This window comes from Sciurus carolinensis, chromosome 5, assembly GCF_902686445.1.
Source record: "Sciurus carolinensis chromosome 5, mSciCar1.2, whole genome shotgun sequence".
NCBI lineage: Eukaryota > Metazoa > Chordata > Mammalia > Rodentia > Sciuridae > Sciurus > Sciurus carolinensis.
This window is the reverse complement of record NC_062217.1, coordinates 37,487,513-37,510,310: the sequence shown is the minus strand read 5'-3', so window position 1 is coordinate 37,510,310 and position 22,798 is coordinate 37,487,513. Positions and strand designations below refer to the sequence as shown.

The 22,798-nt window shown below is 34.1% G+C and overlaps 1 protein-coding gene across 2 annotated transcripts in view; it reads right to left on the bottom strand.

The window, feature by feature from the left end:
* Nucleotides 1–22,798, bottom strand: part of Ints6 (integrator complex subunit 6) — an 84,528-nt gene that overhangs the window by 21,807 nt on the left and 39,923 nt on the right. For both annotated transcript variants that reach the window (XM_047552291.1, XM_047552292.1), the window contains 3 exons: nt 7,165–7,348; nt 2,287–2,412; nt 648–802 (listed from right to left, as the gene is read on the bottom strand). In XM_047552291.1, coding sequence (XP_047408247.1) covers nt 648–802; nt 2,287–2,412; nt 7,165–7,348 — 465 coding nt within the window. The remainder of the gene's footprint in view (nt 1–647; nt 803–2,286; nt 2,413–7,164; nt 7,349–22,798) is intronic.

Below are 22,798 nucleotides of genomic sequence, written 5' to 3'. Positions count from 1 at the left end.
AGAATATCCCTTGGCGTCCTCAGATATTTGAAAGAAAAGAAAGAAAAAAATAAAAAACCCTAAGATTTAAAAAAAAAAGTGCACCAAGACCCCCCAAAATATTAATTTGTAAAATGTACCCTATTATTATTAGAACCATATAATGAAAACTGGTAATTCACCATAATCACTGCATAAGCTTCACTGTTCCTAAAAATAATTCATAAAACAACACTGAATATAACTAAAATCATACAAGCCAACATGAATTTCTTAGACCTGAAAGATCGCAGGCAAATGGTCAGAACTACTCCCTAAGCCTTCATTTAAATTTCAGATTATGTCCCAGAGACAAATCCTCAAGCCTACATTATGTTTAGAGTCCAAAAAGGAAATCTTACTGCATTTATGACTCTGTATCCAGATGATAATAATAAAATGTGAGCACAATATTAGATTCTAAAGGGAACAGATGCCTTTTTTTCCTATTGGTTCATTATGAACAATACAATATACTAAAGCAAGAAGTAACAGCATATCATAGCACTTTGAACATCTGTCTAATTCCTGCAAATGAGCCACACCTTTAACTGACAATAATACTTAGAAATAACACAAGGCAGCTAAATGATTAACACTACTATAGTCACCATCTCTCTGGTACTTACTAGTGTTGGAGAATTCTGATCTGGCCAAAAAGATTCTGGAACAGGCCAATGACCTATAGGAACCCCGGTTTTAGGATTTGGTCTGACATATATGAGTTTGTGACAGCTATGCCAAGGCTGAGATCCAAAAGGCCTTGATATATCTGGCTGCCCATCTATAGCAAAGAAATTAAGACAAAGAAAGCACATATCATTAGGGGGTAAAAAACAAAAAGCTAAATTATTTTTATTATTACTTAACTATAATATACCCTAAAATTTGTACATTTCTGGATTTCCCTTTTTCTTAAATGGCAGAATACTGTGACTGCTTAACATTCAGACTAGACTGCAATTCACTAGACAATAAAGTCTGTAAATTCCAAGTACAAGTTCACCAGTTGAAAGAAGGTCCCAGAGCGTCCTCTGCTTGTCTATCAGAACATGTAAAAAATACTTTATGGTACTTATCTGTTTAACGAATGATGCCATTTCCCCACCAAATGATGAGGCCAAGCAACCAATATGCCACCTTCATCATCTTGCAATTATGTTTAGAGTTCAAAAACAGCATCAAAACAAGTGCTAGGGGTTGGGGTTGTGACTCAGTAGCAGAGTGCTTGCCTGGCATGCAGTAAGGCCCTGGGTTCGATTCTCAATACCGCATAAAAATAAATAAAAAGGTCCATCAACCAAAAAAAAAAAAAAAAAGTGCTAACTGAATATTCCTTACAAATCATTTTAAACTAAAGCCTAAACACTTAATATGCAAATCTAGATTCAAATCAACTGCCCTTAATCTAGAATTCTAGCAAAATATTGACTCTCTTCAACAATTCAATAGACATTCACTTAGTTGCCTAAGCCAAGCATTAAAATAATTTTAAAATGAATATATTCTAACAATTTAATTAAAACTTTTTAAGTTTTTTTTAAACCAGATACAGTGATACAACTTAATCTTATCATCTTCTGCTACTTCCCTTTAACACCCTCTGAATGTACCCATTCTTACATCTCTGACCTTTCTCTTCTTCCATGATCACTCCAGTGTATCACCTATATCACGTGTCATTAATGACTTTCTAATTTTTGAAATAAGTTTCATACAATACAGAAAGTTTCAGTTATAAAATATTCAACGGTTCTTAGACCCACTGGCTATTGCAAATAGTTCACAATCACAGAAGCTGAGAATACAGCCAAGTGGGGCTAAGTTAGAGTTAAAAGGATTAAGTTTAATGGCAAAGGCTGGTTCCCCATTTTTGGATCCACCCAAACAATTAGGTTCTAATCAACTTGATCCTTTAAAAACAGTAGCTAAGGAATTAAATATCTACAGTTGAACACTCTGAGAATTAAGGGACATGGTAAAAGCAAATATAATAGAAAGAAACAATGATATAATATTAAAATGTAAAATTAAAATTTGCTTATTGCTTATCTGTAAAGGCTTAAAAAGGTGTTTGGCTCTTACTCAACTTTCAGGCTATAAACAATAACTAATATAAAAAGGTAATCTACTAAACCACCCATCAGTTTACTTGACATTCCTATTTAATAGTCCCTTCTCAATAACTTGGCCTTATTAATCTTAAGGTCAATATATAATAATTGATAAAGCACATTTAGAATGTCTGTAAGAAAAGTGCAATAATACCTTCTACAGGGGAAGGATCTGGTCCTGCTTTTTCAAAGTTTATTACCACCCCACTTTGTACTTTCTGCACCAACGACTCCAGACACTGATTAAGCATTCTTGGAGAACATACGGAGTATGAGCGGCCTGAGATAAAAAAAAAAAAAAAAAAGAATAAAGTAAACGAGTTAGTTGTAAGAATTCCTGCCTTTAACAAGAACTATGGTGAAGTTTCTGACAACACTAACAAAAAAATTCAATGGTAAGGTTGACTTATTCTATAATCTTAAAGAAGAACGAACAAAAAATTATTATTTCCAACCAACCAAAAATCCCATTTTGTGAGAATAGATCATTTTTTTCTTCTAATTACAGGTAGACTGAATATAAAATCTTGGTCTCAACAAACCACAGTGTGGTGGTGGAGAATTACACATTTTCTCTAGCTCCAATTATTATCCAATATAATTTGTCTTTAATATACACATAAATAACATCTAGTAGGACAAATTCCCCCCAAATCTTATTCTCACTTAACAAAGATTTATCCCTAAGATGAATGCAAAGCACATAGCCGACAGTTAATAATTACTTAACTGGTTTACTGGCAGTCACTATATATTTTAAATATTGGATTCTAATATATAAATGGTAGCATGTACATTTCTGAATTTCATTTGGCTTATATACTTTAACATTACCTATCTTAAATTAATTCTCCTTTTGAATATTTTAATCTACACACTTTTAATTCAAAAGCACTAAAATACTAGCAATTACAAAAACAACAACTTAGGGCTGGATATGACTCAATGATAGCATGCTGGACTAGCATATTACAAGGCCCTGAGTTTGAGCCCCAGAATTGGGGATCAAAAATCCAAAACCTCCCCCAAAGATATACTAGTTAGGATCATTTAAACAGATTTTCAACACAAGCATCTAGATCTTTGAAGTCTGATATTGTGGACAAGAGACAGATGTGGCAATTTAGAACTTCAAGCATGGCTAGTCCAAAATGACAAGTACAGTAAATGTAAACTATATGCCTGATTTTGTAGATTTAGTGTGAAAAATGTAAATTTCATGTTGAAATGATATTTTGGATATATTGACTTAAATAATAAAATCTCATTAACAATTTCACCTGTTTTTATCTTTAATGTGGTCACTATGAAATTTATAATAACATATGAAACCTGAATTATATTTATTCTACAATGCTGATCCAGACCAACACTAAAAACCTTGACAGCAAAAAAATCTTCAACCTACCATCTTACAATGTTATTTGTAATAAGCTTAGAAGTCCTACCCTTACACAAATCAATCAATAATTTCAGAATACAAGCTACATATATTTGACATATTAAAGTACTGATATCAATTTATTTTTAATGTGATTTATAATGGTGGCTAAAAAAAAGGCAGTAGTGACTCAAATCTTCAAAGTTAGCTTTACTTAGTAAGTATTATGTAGCAAACTCACCTGTATGCAATAACTGTAATCAAAAAACCTACAATTACTGAGAATCAATGTGTTTGACACTGTTCTAATTGTTTTGTCATTTTAATTTATTTAATCCTAGCAACAACTGTATGGGTTATTTCTCCATTTTACAAATGAGAACACTTAAGTCACAGAGTTTAACCAACTTATTCAAGTTAGTACAGTGGTACAGCCAAGATTCAAACCAGGGTACTGTAATACAAGTATCAGAAATTTATTCTGGGTATAATCTCTATAACCTCCACCTCTCCCTAGTGCACCAATCTGAGTTTACGGCATAGTCATTCATCTCTAGTTGTTCAGGCCAACTGAACCATCTGGGAATCATGCCTGATCCTTCTTCCCTCGCTGTCCTCAATGAGGACATCTGTTTGCATCTGTCTACTTCTTACCACCTCTAAGTATAGCACTCTCAACCAAAGCACTGTCACCTCTTACTTGTTTCCCTGTTTCCATTCTTGCCACTCTATAATATATTCTTATCTAAAAGTTGACGTGATCTATTAGAAATAGATCACTTTCCCTCTAATGGCTTCCCATCACACTAGGAAAATAATATTCATTATGACCTAAAAGACAGTTCAATATTTGTCCCTGCCTGCCTATTACAGTGTGGATGATGAGGTTCCCCCTCTTCCCCACCCAAGCTCCTGTGTTAATGCAGAAATATTCAGAGATAAAATGGTAAGATTGAGAGCTGTGACCTAACAGGTCCATCCTATTTGAATGGGCTGACGGACAGGATTCATAGGCAGGTGGGGTGGGTCACTAGGGTATGCCCTGGAAGAGTTCGTCTTCCTCGTGGCCCCTTCTCCACTCTCTGCTTCCTAGACAAAATTAATGGAGCAGCAATGCCCTCCCACCAAGATGTTCTGTCTCACCTTGGGTCCAGAGCAATGGAGTTGGCTTACTGTAGAATGAACCTCTGAAATCATGAGCTGAAATAAACTTTTACTCTTTTATTTTGTCCTGTCAGGTATTTTGGTCACAGTGACGAAAAGTTGACTAACACATTGCTTCTCTCTAAACCTAGATGTTACTTTTTCTACTCCTATATACATTCTGGCCACATCAGCCTTCCTGTTACTCGAAAATATTCCTTCTCAGTCTCAAGTTGCTCTCTACTCCCAAATCCTTAATTTTTCCTCTTCATAACAGCAGCACCCCCTAAAGTATGATTTATTCATTTGACATGATTATTATCTGTAACCCAGTCCAAAGATACAAGTTTTCTGACTATAATTCCTAATGTATTCCCAGCATTTAGAACAGTTAACAGGCAGAGGAGGCACTCACAAAGTTACCTGATAACAAAAGAACAATGCTTACAATGACAATTGCACATTTTTAAAAGCATAAATAAAATATAACATTTATTATTTTGACAATACAGGTGAATTTCTTTCCAATTTTTCCTTAATAAACATGTATTACTCTTTAATGGGAAAAATTAATGAACATAGCCTTCCTCGCACTAAGTTAGAAAAACAACAACACAGGAATTGTTAGTACTGTTCACATATTTGTATAGTACAATACCAATGGATTTTCACTTTTTGTTCTTGCTACTTTTCTGGTGCTTTTTCTCCAAAATCTTTCTTTAGTGAACATTCTTTCTTTTAAATTAAAAAAGAAAGAAAACACATTATTCAGATATATGAAAAGGTGAGTGGCATTTGTGCAGTTTCCCACTGTTCCTTGCAAGAGCATGAAAAGGGGCAAACGAACTACTACATGAGGAAGGATCCAGGAAGTATATTTAGGGAAAACTTCCTAATTTCTTGACTAAAATTTTGGGTCATTGAAAGATATTACCAAGGGTGACTTCGGAATCTTCTCCTCTGGAGATGTTCCTTTCAAAGAATAAACAAAATAACTTTAGTACATTACTGCCCAAAGGCAAGGATATCAACTAATACATGATTTTCAAGGTTCTTTTCAGACACTTTCTGACTGTACCACTCACTTGATTTCACACTCTGAATATTCTTGATCACTGAAGACAAAAGTTATAGTACATATAGTGCCATAACTTCATCATAATTCTAAGTTCAAACCAAGTAATTCAAAGAAAATAATGTCCAATGTGAGAATGTCTAAAGTACAGCCTTTAAGCCCTTTGCAATCTGTTAAGTAAAAACCCTAAAGTTAAAAAAAAAAAAAAAAAGATATTAACAAGTAGGTCAGTTCAAAGCTGAAAACTAAAATTTCATGAACACAAATGTGGATTCCCCAAAGAAACCACAGGGACTACTGCTGAACAATGTTATACATGTATAGGAAATTGCTAGCAGTGAATTTTCAAAATGTAGATGACAAGCTGTTCCTCAAAAAAATACACACATACTTTTTTTTTTTAATTCTGTAAATTGTGAAGGCATTACAACAGTTCAGAGTATTTCTATAAAATGGGAGCATTAATAGTGTGAATAACAATTACCTCATTCTTGTCTTTGTATATGTGTAGGGTGTGTGTGTGTGTGTGTGTGTGTGTGCAAGTATATATATGGATACACACACACAATCCTTTTTGCCTGAGAATTTTGCAAATTTCTGAAACCCATAGAATTTTAAAAGAAAGGCATCTAAAGTATTAATTAGAACTTGTATTTTTTCTTAACTTATGTAGCTAGGCTCTCACTAGAGCACTGATTGCGTCTAAAGCCTATGTTGGAGGTCCCTCTTACAGTTCAAATAGTGGGATGCCAGACTTAGACAATTGTAATATCAAATTCCTTAAATGAGAACTAAAATGTTCCCCGAAAACAAAAACCTCTTGGCATTTCTTATTCATTACTGAAGCGCTAAATCATGGAACAATAGTTGACGCACAGTAGGCATTTGATACATATCTATATGAAATTAATCTATGCCTATTATATACGATATTCATTTATGTTCACTAAGCATGGTGGCTACCTGACTTGATGAACAAGTGACACAAAAGCTGGATAAAACCTCTTACCCATTTCCTTCACCTATCTACCTAACCTCCTTACCTCTGAGAAAAACATCACTTAACCAGGTATATCCCATCAAATGGGTAATGAAAGGCTTCTAAAAACACAGTTCACAGAAAATAATGCTTTAGCACTTCAAAAATCATTGACAATTTTTGTAGGTAGGAAAACTTAACTTCAAATATCAGCATTTTCTATATGGATAAAAAAAATACCATTCATTATGAAAGTCAATAGTAACCACAAGTATTCATATCAAGATCATACACCATCATACATCAATAATGTAATTTTAAAACTATATGTCTATTAATTCCTAATGTTCAACTTATTAAACAAAAACAAACATGGAATTTTTGAAACTTACATTTTAACACAAACAGATAAACTCTGCTTTAAGTCCTTCAATTACTATCAGCAAAAACTTACCGCCTGTCACTTCACACATTGGTGTGATTGCAGAGTCATCCAAAGGCACACCTGTCAACTGTTCTGATTCTACTGACATGGTGCCAGGCAACCGCAACACTAATGCAAACAGTCTCTGATCCCAGCGAAAAGGTTCCTTGGTCAGTTCACTTCCAGGCAAAGGGGAATTAAGAGGTAAGTGAAGCTGAAAGTAATGGAGGGGGGAAAATTAGTAAGAATTCCACACAGTATTACTTTTAAAGCCCTTTTAATAAAAAGTCACTCTATACTAAAACTCTGTTGAGTCTCTCATTACTCCAAAAATGAGCTTAAAAGTAAAAAGACACACCCCAATATAATTCATGATATTATTGCTTTAGTTTTCTTAAATTTACTCTGAAGACCTAATTTGAAAAAACAAATTCTATAATACTGTAACACACTTCAGATTAAATGTAACTAACTACCAGGGTCTAGACTGCTTCCAAATGAATCTTTAATCATTAAAAACAATCCAATAATACATACTATTATTTGTGTGTGTGTGTGTGTGAGAGAGAGAGAGAGAGAGAGAGAGAGAGAACACGCACGTGCGCAAGGGAGGGAGGGAGAAAATGATTTGACCTCCCAGGTTCATGTCAGCACTTTTTCTGTTCTACCACAGCAGCCTCAAACATCTCTACAGTTCTTAATAATTCTAAATATGCTTCATTTTATCCAGTAGATACACTTCCAAAGCATTTGCATAAAAGTAAATTTTTTCACTAATTGCATATTAAATGTATTAAAGGTATTGATTCTTATCATATCTGATTAAATGTAGAAGGGTTTGAGATTTTTTCTGTTTTTTAATAGATGTTTTCCCTACTCTCACCAGACATAAAATGATTCTAATGGGTATCTCTATATCAACAGAGAAAGTGAACCAACAGAATTCTTACATCAATCTTACTATGCGCATTTTTTGTGTGAGGCAATAAAAAGTTCATAATACAAAAGATCTTAGGGAAGGAAAAATGAATGAAAGAGGGAGGGAAGGAGAAGAAAACAAAGGAAAAAAAAAGAAAAAGGGAGGAAAAAGTAGAAGGGAAAGAAAGAAAAGTTTGAATCAAAGCCAGCCTTTAGATCTAAAAACCAGTTTTACAATGAATTTTGGTAATACAGGATCAAGTTAACCACCACTATAACAGAGATTCAAATCCAAAATGTATAACATTCTAGAGGACAAAACACCTGATTTCTCCATACCATCGATAGCATGAAAAAGTCAAGGGTATGGAGTAGGGAGGGTTAAAACTGTTACAGGAAAAGAAAATGGGGAGGGGGGCAAAAGCAAAGATTTTTCAGAGAATCAGAAACATAAGTTGTATGGTGCTTAGGGAAATATCCAGGATCAACACACTCAGGAACTTACATTCTACAAACATTTGAGAATTTTTTTTAAAATATAGAATATACTTTTAAATTATCACTTCCAAAGTAATAGCCAGAGTTCATACCAATTTGTTCATAAAACAAGACATGACTATTTCTTGGGCTGGGGTTGTGGCTTAGTTGTAAAGCACTTGCCTGGCATGTGTGAGGCACTGGGTTCAATTCTCAGCACCACATATAAGTAACTAACTAACTAACTAACTAAATACTTCTTTACATCCTTCTTAAATCTCATAGAGACTTCTGACTTTAATAAATTGAGGATTTTAGACATTCTACACTGATTTAAGACTTAAATTTCTTCATTAACTTCTATCAAACCCTTAAAAAAAAATCTGATTCTATTCTAGGAAGAGGTTCCTGGTGAAGCTGTGCTGTGCTGGCACCCCTCTCCCACAGTTCCTGCCAAGAGAATATGCTCAAACCTTCAGCAAGATCAGCCAAGATTCTGTGACCATGGACAAGAATCATGTGCTCTTCTTCTGGCACTGGTCCTATTTAAGTCAGAGGCAAGAGGGAAGAAATCTGGGCCAGGATGTTCTTTGAGGAAGGTTCCCCAACCTCAAAGACTCTGTGACACTTACAAACAGCTCAGGAACTCCAGGCCCTTGCTGTTTTTACTGCATCTTCCCAGAAGATAAATAAGAAAGCACTGCTTAAATTATCTCTTTTTACTCCAGACCAACTATCTTCTGAATTTGGGAAACACAGCTATTAAATGCTTGGCTATTTTCTAAAGTCACAGAAACAATAAAATTCAGTGGCACGGCTAAAGAGGTTTTCAACTGTTAATGCAGTTTCTCTGCAGAAATAATGGATACACAAAACTGGAGAATTCAGAGAATAACAGGCACCTATGCACAACTAATCATGAAGTGATGAGGATCTGCCACTTATGGTGGGCCTAGAAATATACAACAATTTGGACAACAATATTGATGAAATAATTGGCCTTTGGCTGAACAGTGCTAAATCTAGAATGTATCTCAAATAAAAAGTAAAGCCAACCAGAGTCACAAGAATATTTTCAAGCTTTCTACATATAGCTATAATTTTACACTTGTCAAGATATCATTCATTTTTCTATTATTTTCCCCTTCCTCATATCACTTCCAAAAGATGGTTGGAGTTGGGGAATGTATTGGTAAAACAGGAGGGAGTAATGGGCAGGCAAACAACAGAAAAAAATATAAAAATCTGAAGGAAAAATATTCTTCAGAGGCTTGAATTACTCTAAATTTTTAGCTGAAATTCTAACAGCTTAAAATCACAAAGTGGAGGAGCCTTCATGAATATATGGACTGCTAATCAAAGAAAACTGCATATAAATATAAAATTAATCATTAGAAAAATGTGCAATAAAAATTAATAGATACTTCCTAAAAGTGAAAATTTTAAGAATACACAAGAGGAAATTCATATGAACTATAACATGTGGAAAGATATTCAAATACACTGGTCATCAGGTAATGCAAGTTATAAATAGCATTTCATACCCATAAGATGAACAAATATTTTAAAATTCTGATAGTAAGACTATAGTGTAATGAAAACACTCCAACACTCCTGAAGGGCTTATAAATAAATAATCATTTAAAGGACTATATGATATCATCAGTAGAGTTGAACATAAGCATACCCTGACACAGGAAAGTTTCCTACAGAAACTCATATTTTCATGAAAAGTCATATAAAAGAATATTGCAGGGCACAGTCAATGGTAGTGCATGTACCTAGCATGAACCAGGCCCTGAATTCAATTCCCATCACCGCTAAATAATAAAACACCTTGACTACAGCATTATTTGAAATAGAGAAAAAAATGGCAACAACCTACAAGTCCAATAAGGTAATCAATATACAAACTATGGTCACTGGTATGAATAAACGATCTCTAAGATCCATCATGGGTAGACCTCAAAACAGTATTTTTTGGATAATATAACATATACATAAAATAACCTATACTTAGGCTCCCCCCATCACAGCCCCTGTTCAGTTTTGTGTGATTTGGAACTTTATATAAACGGAATTATAGAGTATGATCTCTTTGGTTTATGGTTTCTTTATATTACATAGAAGTGAAAGTCATGCATAGTATTGCATATAGCTGTAGATCATTTGTTCTTACTGCAGCATTGTGTGTGAGAGAATATACCATAATGTATCTATCTTTTTTGTTTTTGAGAGTCATTTGGGTTGTTTGGGTATATTATGAATAGTTGTGCTACATATGCACAACTATTCATAATATATGAATGAATACACACACACTCACCTTTATGACAAAATATGCATGCATTTCCTTGAAATTGCTCCATCACAGGGTATAAACATGTTTACTTTCAGCAGATACTGCCAAATGGTTTTCCCAAGCGGTTGTACTAATTTGTACTCCCTCCAGCAGTGTATGAAAGAACCATTGCTTCATTACTCTCTTATCAACTTAATACTAGTTGCCTTTCATTTTAGCCATTTTGGTGTGTGTGTATATGTATGTGTGCAATAGTGTCTCAGAAGGGTTTCAGTTTCCCTGATATCTATGGAAGTTGATCACCTTTGCATACACTTACTGTCATTTCAATGTGCTCTTTTACAAAGTGCCTGTTAAAATGTTCTGTACCACCCACCCCCCTTTTACTTTGAGTTACCTGGCTTTTTCTTACTGATTTGGAGAATCATTAATGTATTGGAGAACTGTTAATATATTATAGGTATCAGTCTCTCATTGGATACAGGTACTACAAATATCTTCTCCCATTCTGTGACCACTTTCATTATGTTAGTGCTATCTTTTGATAATCCTTTTTTTTTCTTTTACGTTTAACATTTTTTGTGTGCTAAAGATCGTGAAGGCACTCTCCATTTTCTTCTAAAAGCTTTAATATTTTTATTTATAATTAAGCCTGAAATACATGTGAAATTGAGTTTGGAATATGTTTAAGAGATGGGTGCAGATATGTTTTTCCCCAAATAGATATCTAATTGACATAGCATCATTAACTGAAAATATCATCCTTTCTTTGCTGCACTGTAACATCACCTCTTTATTATGCTGGGTGACCATATGGGATTATTTCTGATTCAAAAACAGTATCAATGTTTAAAAAAGACAAGATATAAAATGATATGAACTGAATGGCATCTCTAATACACTATTATAAGTAAACAATATTTAGTGTTATTTTTCTATTTGTATAATATATACATGTAGTAAAGTAAGAAAATATGGACCAGAAGACTATATGCCAAATTCACAACTATTGTTTCTGGGAAAGAGAAGTATGAGTGTTTTTGTTTTTCAGGGTTTCTTTTCTTTTTTTTTTTTTTGGGGGGGCGGGGGCACTGAACCCAGGTGTGTTCTACCATTGAGCTGTATCCCCAGCCCTTGTTGTTTTTTATTTTGAGACAGGGCCTAAGTTGCTGAGGCTGGCCTTGAACTTGCAATCCTCCCGTCTCAGCCTTCTGAGTCACTTGGGATTGTAGACAGGTGCCACTGAGCCTGGCAGAAGTGGGCTCTTCAGCACTGTATTATACAGACTATTATTGAAAGCACAATCTGCATTTTAAAAAACTGAATATTGACCTATTAATATAAAAATAATTTTACTAAATGGAAAATACGAAACTTTATAATCACTTTCAGAAAAAAGCGTTAAATCAATTTCTGAACCATAATAGCAATTTTAAGTCTTCCTTGCACATGCTAGACAAGTACTCTACCACTCAGTAGTCCATCTCACCAGGTACTCTTTTATCCAACAGAAAGGAACAGCAATATATTTTTCTTCCTTCTTGCTTTCCCCTTCCAATTATCAAAACATGGATAATAATAGCAAAAATAAACAATAATTATAGCTAGCATATTTTCAGCACCCTTTTATGAACTTTACATATAACATTTTATAATAAATGAATGGGGTAGATACTTTCATTATCTCCATTTTAGAGATAAGATATAATATAGGATTGTATGGTAGGAAACATTTGTTTTAGAATATACTCAAATAATCCCTGCAATACAAATTTAGAACATCTAAGGAGGACTGTAAATGTTAAGAACTGGATAAACCATGTGTGATCCAATAACTCAGTAATTTTCCCATAACCATGGTATTACTGGACTTTATAAAGACCTTCAAAAGATTATATTTGGCAAAGCTTTAGTCCAATGAATAAATAAGCAAAGAAAATTATTATTTATACTCATGAAGTTTTTTTAACTTGGATATAATGGAAGTTTTCTGTTATTATTTTTTTAAATAATTAATTTCAGATATCACCAATTCAGCTATTTTATGTAATTATCTTAGTAGCTCACAGAAAATGAAATGTAACTCCAATTTAAAGTTAGAAAGAAATTACTCTTATTTTTCCTTCTTTGAAGACCTTACTATTACTACTCTTGCACTTGAGTCCTGCCTAACTTCTTACCAAAAAAGTAAACAAATCTTATTTCTAACATTAGTATGAAAAATAATGACAGATTAGGTTGGTCTATTATTAGGCATGCTCAAACTTTATTTATGAAAGCAGAATTTCCTCTTTATTTGATTATCTTATATGATGATGGTCCAGACCCTAATTAGTTACTTTGCTAAAACTGAACTAAAAGCTCAACTTCAACTTTAATTATTTAATTATCTGTGAAGCACTACAACAAGCATGGCACTCTTTTAAGCTCTAATAAGGATATAACAAGTCAAATAAACAAGACTGTAGATAACATTTTAGCACTCACTTTAAGGAAAAAAACTATTCTAAAGCCTGAGCTAACCAGGATTCTCATATATTAAATGGCAGAGTATTAAAAAAAAAAAAAAAAAGTTAGCAAATAGGAAAGACATCTTCAAATTCAGGAATCTAAATATATGTCTGCTGACATCCAACTTAATTGGCTCCTAGATGAGGATCACACCACAATCCACCGGGATTGATCTCTACCAGCACTTAAGATTTCTCCTTCAACATGCATTTCTGCCAAGTGGTTCCATTACTAAAGTCACTAAAATTATGTGCCCATTCTTAATAGTACTTCCCACTTAGGTTTTAATGATCTATTAGCTGCCTATCCTCTAATTTGGGAGAAGACAGGGAAGATGATCTGTTTCTTGTCTGTCTCTGTATTTGTCAAATTGAAGAATTAATGAAGTCTCATTCCCACAGTCTATACAAAGTACAAGAGAAAGAGGGGCAAAGAAAGAAAGGTAATCAGAGAGCAACCACCTATCCATGTCCTGCCAAGAACTGTGGTCCCTCCACCAACATATACATGTATGGATAAAAAAAATTTCCATGGAATATGAGGTCACAGAACCAAGTACCCCTATCTCCAATAGCTATGAGTTTTACTCTCTCCCTGTTTGTCTGTCTAGTTCATCTGTATGACCCATGGATGTGCTAGACATGGAGAATACAAAGACGAGCAGTAAAACCTGCCTATCATCTGGAGCATAGGTTGGAGAAATAAACATGACATGCTGGTGCCACAGCAACTAGTTCATCCAGGTCAATGGACAGTACTCATAATGAAAATTTATATGCAGACATACTTTCACTACAGCCCACATGAAATATAACCTCAAATTCTTGCTTTATTAAAGGATACACAAAACTTGACCAAATAAAATTTCTTGTAATTTTTTTTACCACGCACACCAAACCATAACTTTTCTTTATAGTTTACTGCACTGAACCAGTACCAATGAATCTGGCAAAGTATCAAAGAAGTAACTAAGTCATTATAAAGGTATACATTTTAATTGTCATCATGTGAGACCTTTTAAAAAAAATTAGAAGGCAGACTGCAAATCAAGCTATAATTTGGGTTATTTAGTGAAGATAACACATTAAACATTTTACTTCCCTGCCTTCAAGAAAATATTAATAAGTAATTGTAATGTGCACAATAGCAGAAGTATGCATAAGGTACAGAGAAATAAATGATTATCTGGAGGAGGAATCAGGGAAGGCTTCCCAGAGGACATAGCATCAGAGCAAGTTTGAAGAGTAAAAAGTTTACTGAGAATCTAGAACACTGTGTAGCTTGGTGGGGAAAGCAGAGTAGAGACTACAATCAAAGACACAGGAGACACAAAAAACAAAAACCAAATACTAGGTTACAAAATAAACTTCAGATCTGTTGGAGCATAAAAAGCAGAGGAGAGAGATTAAAGACTTATAAAAAGCTTGAATCCTTTACAAATGGGTAGAATTTTAATATGGGGAGATGGAGAAACAGTGGTCAGGGAAACAGCATATGAGAGGAAAGAAACAAGCATTCAGGAAATCAGCAGCCCAGATTTGGGTCAAGTTTAGAGAAAATATGGAAAAAGGACAGAATTTTTCTTCACCTAATCATTTCCTAGTCCTCTCACTCCTCTAAAACAAGTCACACTAAGTCTTAATGGTCTTTTTTGGGTCAAAGTGGTCAACAGCACAGTGGGGCAAAATCATGCTGGGCCTTGCAATTCATTTTCACCTCTGTGGAAACCAGCCACCATATAAAGAAGCCTGAATTGGACTACTGAATGGAGAGAAAGTCACAGAGAAGAGTGGCAAGGTGCCTCAGCCAAGTCAGGTATACAAAGGAGAACAACTTGTTTGTTCCGGATTCAACTAAGCCTGTATGTATGTAGTCAACCTGTAGAATCTTAAGAAATAATAAACTGTTGTATGTAGCCAACTGTAGAATCTTAAGAAATAATAAACTGTTTTAAGCCACTAAGTTTTGGGATGATTTGTTATATAGCAATTAATAACTAAAGGTGATATTAAACCTAGTGGAGACTTTCACATTTGACATCCAAGCAGCATTCAAAACTATTTGCCACTCTTTTGAAGCATATTTCTTTGGTTTTCACACTCAAGTTTTCCTCCTCTTCTCTAGTTGTGCTGCATCTGTCCTTTACCCTCACTCCCAAACCAGACTTGACCTCTCATACCTAGCTGTTAAGTGTTGTAGATCCTCATGGCTCAGTCTCAGGCCTTGGTCAATTTATACTCTGAATCTTTAACCCACCACCTACTCACAGCTTCATACTTTTATACCAGATAATGTTCAAAAATTGTACATAACTCTCCTCAGCAAATTATTCTTACTTGGCATTCATTCTTGAATGGCTCAAAGGTACCTCAAAAACTATAAAAATACAAAACTGAACTCATGATTTTCTCCATCCAAAATAGTCCTCTAAAATTCTCTAGGGTCAGTAAATGGCATCATCATCCAGTTTTGCAGAAGTCATCTCTCTGTTCCTTAAACCACAAGTGCGATATGTCATTATATTCTATTGATTTTAACCTCCTAAATGTCTCTTCAAATTCTTACATCTTTCCATCTTGTCTATTAGTGCCAACCTCCTTATTCGAGCTAACTGATAAGACTACCGATAACAATGCCTACCTGGTCTTCTAACATCCACTTTTGTCTCCCTCTCCTCTACCCATTACCTCTAAATAAAATCCTCAATGGCTTCCCTATTGCTTTTATATTAATAATAACATTATCAAGATGGTCTCAAAGTCCTTTGTATGGTCGAGTCCAATATTCTTTTCTATTTTGTACTATGTTCCCCCTTTTTTTTTTAATTCTCTAAACCATATCAGCCTTCTTTTAGTTCTTCATTCTCAAAACACTCCCTTCAAAAAACAAACCTTAAGTCCTTTGGGTATAAACCGAGGAGTGGGATAGCTGGGACAAAAGGTGGGTCCATTCCAAGTTTTCTGAGGATTCTCCACACTGCTATCCAGAATGGCTGCACCAATTTGCAACTCTACCAGCAATGTAAAAGTATGCCTTTTCCCCCACATCCACACCAACATCTATTATTGTTTGTGTCCTTGATAATAGCCATTCTAATTAGAGTAAGATGAAATCTTAAGAGTTGTTTTAATTTGCATTTCTCTAATTACTAGAGAGATGTTGAACACTTTTTCATATATTACTCGCCTGTATGTTAGCCAAAGGACTTAAAATTAGCATACTAATTTTACTAACAGTAACACAGCCACATCAATGTTAATAGCAGCTCAATTCACAATAGCTAGATTATGAAACCAACCTAGATGCCCTTCAACAGATGAATGAATAAAGAAACTGTGGTATATATATATACAATGAAATATTATTCAGCCATAAAGAATAATAATATTATGGCATTTGCAAATGAATGGGAATTGGAGAATATCATGCAAAGTGAAATAAGCCAATCCCCAAAAACCAAAGACTGAATGTTCTTCCTGATAAGTGGATGATGATCTATAAGGGCGGGGGGTGGGGGTGAGTGAGAGAAGAATGGAGAAACTTTAGATTTTGTAGAAGGAAATGAGGGGGTTTATGAAAAATGGTGGAATGAGACAGACATCATTACCCTATGTACATGTATGGTTACACGAATGGTATGAATCTACATCATATACAACCATAGAAACCAAACGATGTACCCCATTTGTGTACAATGAATCAAAATGCAGTTGTAAAAAATAAATAAATAATAATAAAAAGAACAAGCCTTTGTACATGCTAGCCCCTCTGCATGACTTTCCTTTGTACTATTACGGTAGTAAATCCTACTCTTCAGATCTTAATCCATGATGTCACTGAAAATAAATAGAAACACACACACACACACACACACACACACACAACACCTTATACAATTAAAAGATGCACAAAGAAGTATTTATAGATGAAATGGTTTGTCTACAATGTGTATATAATCCCCAAAACAGTATGCATAGCTGCAGCAAGCAGGTTAAACAAGACCAGCAAAATATGGATAATGAAACTGGGTAAGGGTTCTTGAGATTAGTTTTTATTTTCCTTGCATCTATGTATGTTTAAAAGTTTCCACAATAAAATTTTTTAAAAATATGGATATATATGAGTAATCCACACAATCATTGAAAATGCAAGACAAAACCTCTGGAAAGGAAACGAGAAAAGTAAGGGAAGCCTGTTTTTATTAGTACCCTTCTTTTAAAACTTATTAGCTAAAAGTTCCTATTAAAATATTTAAGTCTTTTAAATAGAATATAAAAATTTCACCACCATGAGCAAATAATTCAGCCGGAGTAATAACTAAATGATTCCACACTTATGTCAAAACATGCACTGACCAGATATGACAGTTCCAAGTACATTAGGAGTTACTCCTCTACCTAAAAGCTGGCAAATTTCTACTGTCAGTAATTTTTAGACTCATACTAACTTCAGAAAGAGGGTGGGGAATGAGTGAATAGTATTTTGTAGAATGAAAAAAATACATAATTATTGTTGTGAAGATGAGGAGGGATAGGAAAACTTGCCACAAAAAGATTAATTTATTTGTTCAAGTTAATTTGGGTCCTGGAAGAAACACATTCTTTTCCCTTTCCTACATGCCTGTTAAATATATGGATTTCCAACTAATATTTACCCTTGGCTTACTAAATACATTTTCTGTTTGATTTTATGGTAAACAATCCAAAATTGTAGCTTTTTAGATTCCTATGACTGCTTACTTATCAGTTTACTCATCTACAAAATATAAACAGGGTTCTTACATATATTTATAAAATGCATATTAATAATATAAAACAAAGTTGGTTCAACATTCAAAAATTAAAGTTATTCACCATATTAGCAGGATTAAAAAAGAAAAATCATGATTGACTCAAAAAATCAAAAACTTTTGACAAAACAATACCCATTCAAGTTTTAAAAAAACAAAACAAAGGGAATTTCCTTACCTAATGAAAATAATTTATGAAAGCCTACAGTTAACATCACTTAACTGATAAAAAGCTAAATGCTTCACTCCCCACCCGATCCCTGAAGATCAAGAAAAAGACAGAGATGTCCACTCTCATCATTTCTACTAGTATCTTAAGGCAAGAAAAATAATAAAACCACAGGCAGATATTAGTTTTTATTTTTATTTTTTTTTGCAGTGCCAGGAATTGAACCCAGGGCCTTGTGCTTGGCAAGCACTCTACCAACTGAGCTATCTCCCCAGTCCACAGGCAGATATTAGAAAGGAGGAAGTAAAACTGTCTACATTCAGACGTGGTTGTGTGTAAAAAAAATCCAAAGAATCTAGAAAAAGCTACTAGATAAAGTAAATTTAAGAAGGTCACAAGGTACCGGGTCAAAACACACACACACACACACACACATACATATACAAACTCTCACCTATACATAACAATAATCAGAAATTGAAGATAAAAAGTCCAACTTACAACATATATACAAACCCTACATACTGACAACTACAAATATTGTTGAGAAAATTAAAGACAGAAAATCTAAGAGAAATGCAATGCTTGTCAATCAAAATAACATATAGTGTCAATTTCCCCCAAAATTATTTTAGCAGATTCAAATCAAAACTGCAATTGACTCATAAAAATTAACACGTCTGATTTTAAATTTAAATGTAAATTCCAAGGATCTAAAGAGTAGACAAAACAATTTTGCAAGAAGAAAACAAAAATTAGAAACTTTATCTGATTTCAATATTGACAATAATAAAACCCTATGTTCCAGCCTTGATTAATGCAGATCAGAGCCTCTGGTAAATTCCTTGCCCATGTACGTCTGACTGAACATAGGTATCCCTCTTATAACCCCATCTTCCCTGATAACCAAGTGTTATCTTCAAAGGTCTTTTTGAAGCCCTACAAGAAGAATGAGGTGTTTCTCGTTTCTGTACAGTGACAGAAAATAATTACTTCAGTGATATCCCTTGAGTATTTATTGTCTCATTTAATCATAATAATCATGTTACTATTATTATCCCCATCTTAAAAATGAAGACATTAAAACTTAGAACAAGAGAGAATAAGGTTTCCTTCTAGTTGCAAAGTCAGGAATTGAAACTTGGTTTTTCAACATAAATACTTTCTTTAACCAATACATTTTAAATACTTACCTTAAATTTAAATTGGATATAAGCATGAATTCATGACCTATTTTCTCTTTTAGAAAAAAATATGTAAATATGTACATATATCCTATCCATGTCCAATTAAAAAGTGTAGAAACAATGACCAACTCAACAGAAATGATCAAATTACAACCTAAAGCCCAGGTTAGCGCTTCCATATACCATTTGCTAACACATGGAACCTGAGCTGATTCATATCTGGGACAAAAATACATGAGAGAAGCTTAAAACAAGTTGTCACGCTAAAAAGCAAAACAGCTTTCAAATTTTTAAGTTTAGTTTCTTTGTCGTTATTCCTTTAATTTTAGAAACCAATAGCTGCCCCTCCAAATCTAATCTCTCCTCCTTCCTACCAAAACTCCCAATTAGTTTGGCTCATAGTGACCCACACAGAGAGATTAGTTTCCACTCTACCTTGCAGTTCAGTGTGGCCAAATTCCAGTTGATAGACTCTGACAGGTACTGTTATGTATAAATTTTAGGTCAGGTTCACATTAGGAAGCTGCCTGCCCTCTATTATAGTCTTCACTGCTTTTCGCAAGCTGAAATTTAGTTGCAGAATATGCTATAAAACCACATCAACCATTCAAATAAGAGCACAGACTGATGAAAAATAAAGTACCTGGGACACTAAACAATAGCTTAGAGCAGAACCACCCTACTTTCCCTACTACTAACCAGTTCTTTTTGAAGTGAGAGGAAAAGCTTTCCATCTTTTTAAGTCACTAACATTTTTGTCCCAATTACAGTAACTGAACCAATATCCTAAGAAAATCTAACTTGCCAGAAGCTTTCTAAAATCCTTGGAAGATTCAAACAGATGCTTGTCAATTTTTTTTTTTTTTTTCTACAGAAAATATGCACTCAAAGAGGCACTGTGTTGTTAAGGGCAGGATTGCACACATTTTAATCAAACTAATGCTAAGTGCTTTTGTGATTTAATAAGTAGAAAGCTGGCATCTCTAGTCTCTAGTCCCACTCTAGTTCCAATTACTCAGACTTTCCTGGATAATGTATATGGGGAAAAAAGCTTCAAAGAAAGTGTTAGTGTTTTTGATGAAACAGTATTTTCTTAAATCTTATTACTCAAATAAAATACAGTCTTAGGTCCTACTTACAATATAACAAATAAAAAGAAGAGAAGTATAAGTAGTTGGGCCTTTGGAGATTCATTTTGGTTTCCTCCTTCAGAAAGACACGTGAATGATTCTAAGATTCAAAGAGTCCCTCAACTTCCTTTCTCTCACTAATATTTCACCTTTTGAAAATTCAAATCCCCTGCATTTTCTCTAATAATTTCCAAGAACAATTCAAAATTCAAGTATATCCAACCTGAAATGATCTGGTCAAGGACAGGTACATGAAAGAGATCTGCCTATTCTAGAATTTGCTGTATTTGTTATACTACTTCACACACTGTCAAATATGTCTTATTTTAACAGATGGGCTGGGGGTTGGGAATGTAGCTCAGTGGTAGAGCACTTGCCTAGCCTGCACAGTGCCCTGGATTCAATTCCTAGCAAGAAAAATAGACATACTAAATGCCATGGAATTGTTCAAGTGGTTAATTTTGTTATGTCAATTTCACTCCAATTAAAAAATATACAAACCTTAGGAAAAGGTTAAAGTAAACTCTCAGAAAAAAACAAAGACAGAAGGAGGAAAAAAAAAAAGAGATTAAAAAAATAAGAATAAGGAATCAATTGGGAAGTCTTATATCCAGAAGAAAAGGATACAGGAGACAGGAAAACTGTGAAACAATACATTTCTGAAACTTAAACACATAAATTTCCTAATTGAACGACTTTCCAGGAGCCCAGCGCAGCAAATGAGGACATACCAAAGACCAACATCTTTTTATCACTGGTAAAAAAAATAAAAAATCTAAAAACTTCAAGACAAAAAACAAAGAACAACAACAAAAACAGATCACCAACAATAGAAAAAATTATTTTATTTTGCTACTTTATTTCATTTTGTTTTACTTTTGTTTTGCAGTGCTGGGTATCAAAGTCAGGGCTTTACACGTTCTAGGCAAACATTCTATCACTGAGCTACACTTACAACTCCCCCAAATCCCAGACCGGGACTTTTAAATAGCAACATAGGACATAAAGTCACATGAACAATGTCTGTCTTCCAAACTCCTGAATGGAAACCATTCCCAAATTAGGAATCCTAACTAACAATAACAAATTATCAGTCAAGTATAAGGTTAAAACTGTTACTAGCAACCCAAGGTCTTACCTCCCATGAACTTTCTCAGGAAGCTACTAGAGCATATGATGAAAATATACCATCAAAAGGAGGGGGAAAAATCATGAAAGATGATGACATGATGTATAGAAACACAGAAGACCCAACAGTATAGAGATGTAAGATGAATTCCCATGATTATTTGAAGAAAATTCCTTAAAAATTACTCACCACACATCTAGAGAACAACCCTACAGACTATAGCAGATAGCTAGGACTCGACAAGAGATGACATCCAAGAATAAATAAATGATGATGATATCTAAGAATAAATAAATGATGAGGAAACCAATAAATTACCTTGTAAGTCTGTCTGACCCTAATAGGGAGGCATTTTATTATTCTAGGGAAGAGTATGGGTATGAGTACTTATTTTTCTTAGGAAAAATAAAAATAGATGAAATGAATAACTACATTGGGAATATGGGCCAAAAACAAGTGTAAGGAATCCAGTTCTTCATATCATACAGTAGAAAATCAATATACCTGCAAAAGAGAATGTAAGGAATATAAGCATGATTTCTGGAAACAGGAACTTGAACACCTAAAACCATTAAAAGGAGGAACTTTGAGTGGTGAGGAATAGGTAAGTGTCTATTTCTCATGTTAAGTAGGGTATGACCATGCCAAGCATACATTCCGCCACAGAGATACTTACATAGATCCTAAATGTAATCTTAAAAAGTGTCCCTTTCTCTTTTAAAAATGTCAATTTTAGAATATCAAATTATATGACCATTCAACTTATAAGCCTAATAGTGCATTTAACCTTTAAAATTATTTGTACAAGCCAGGTGTGGTGGTGCACACCTGTAAACCCAGTGGCTCAGGAGACTGAGGCAGGGGGACTGCGAATTCAAAACCAGCCTCAGCAAAATCGAGGCCCTAAGCAACTCAGTGAGACCCTGTCTCTAAATAAAATACAAAATAGGGCTGGGGATGTGGCTCAGTGGTCAAGAGTCACTGAGTTCAATCCCTAGTACCAAAAAAGAAAAAGAATAAAGAAAAAAATTTATTTGCACAAATTACTTTGA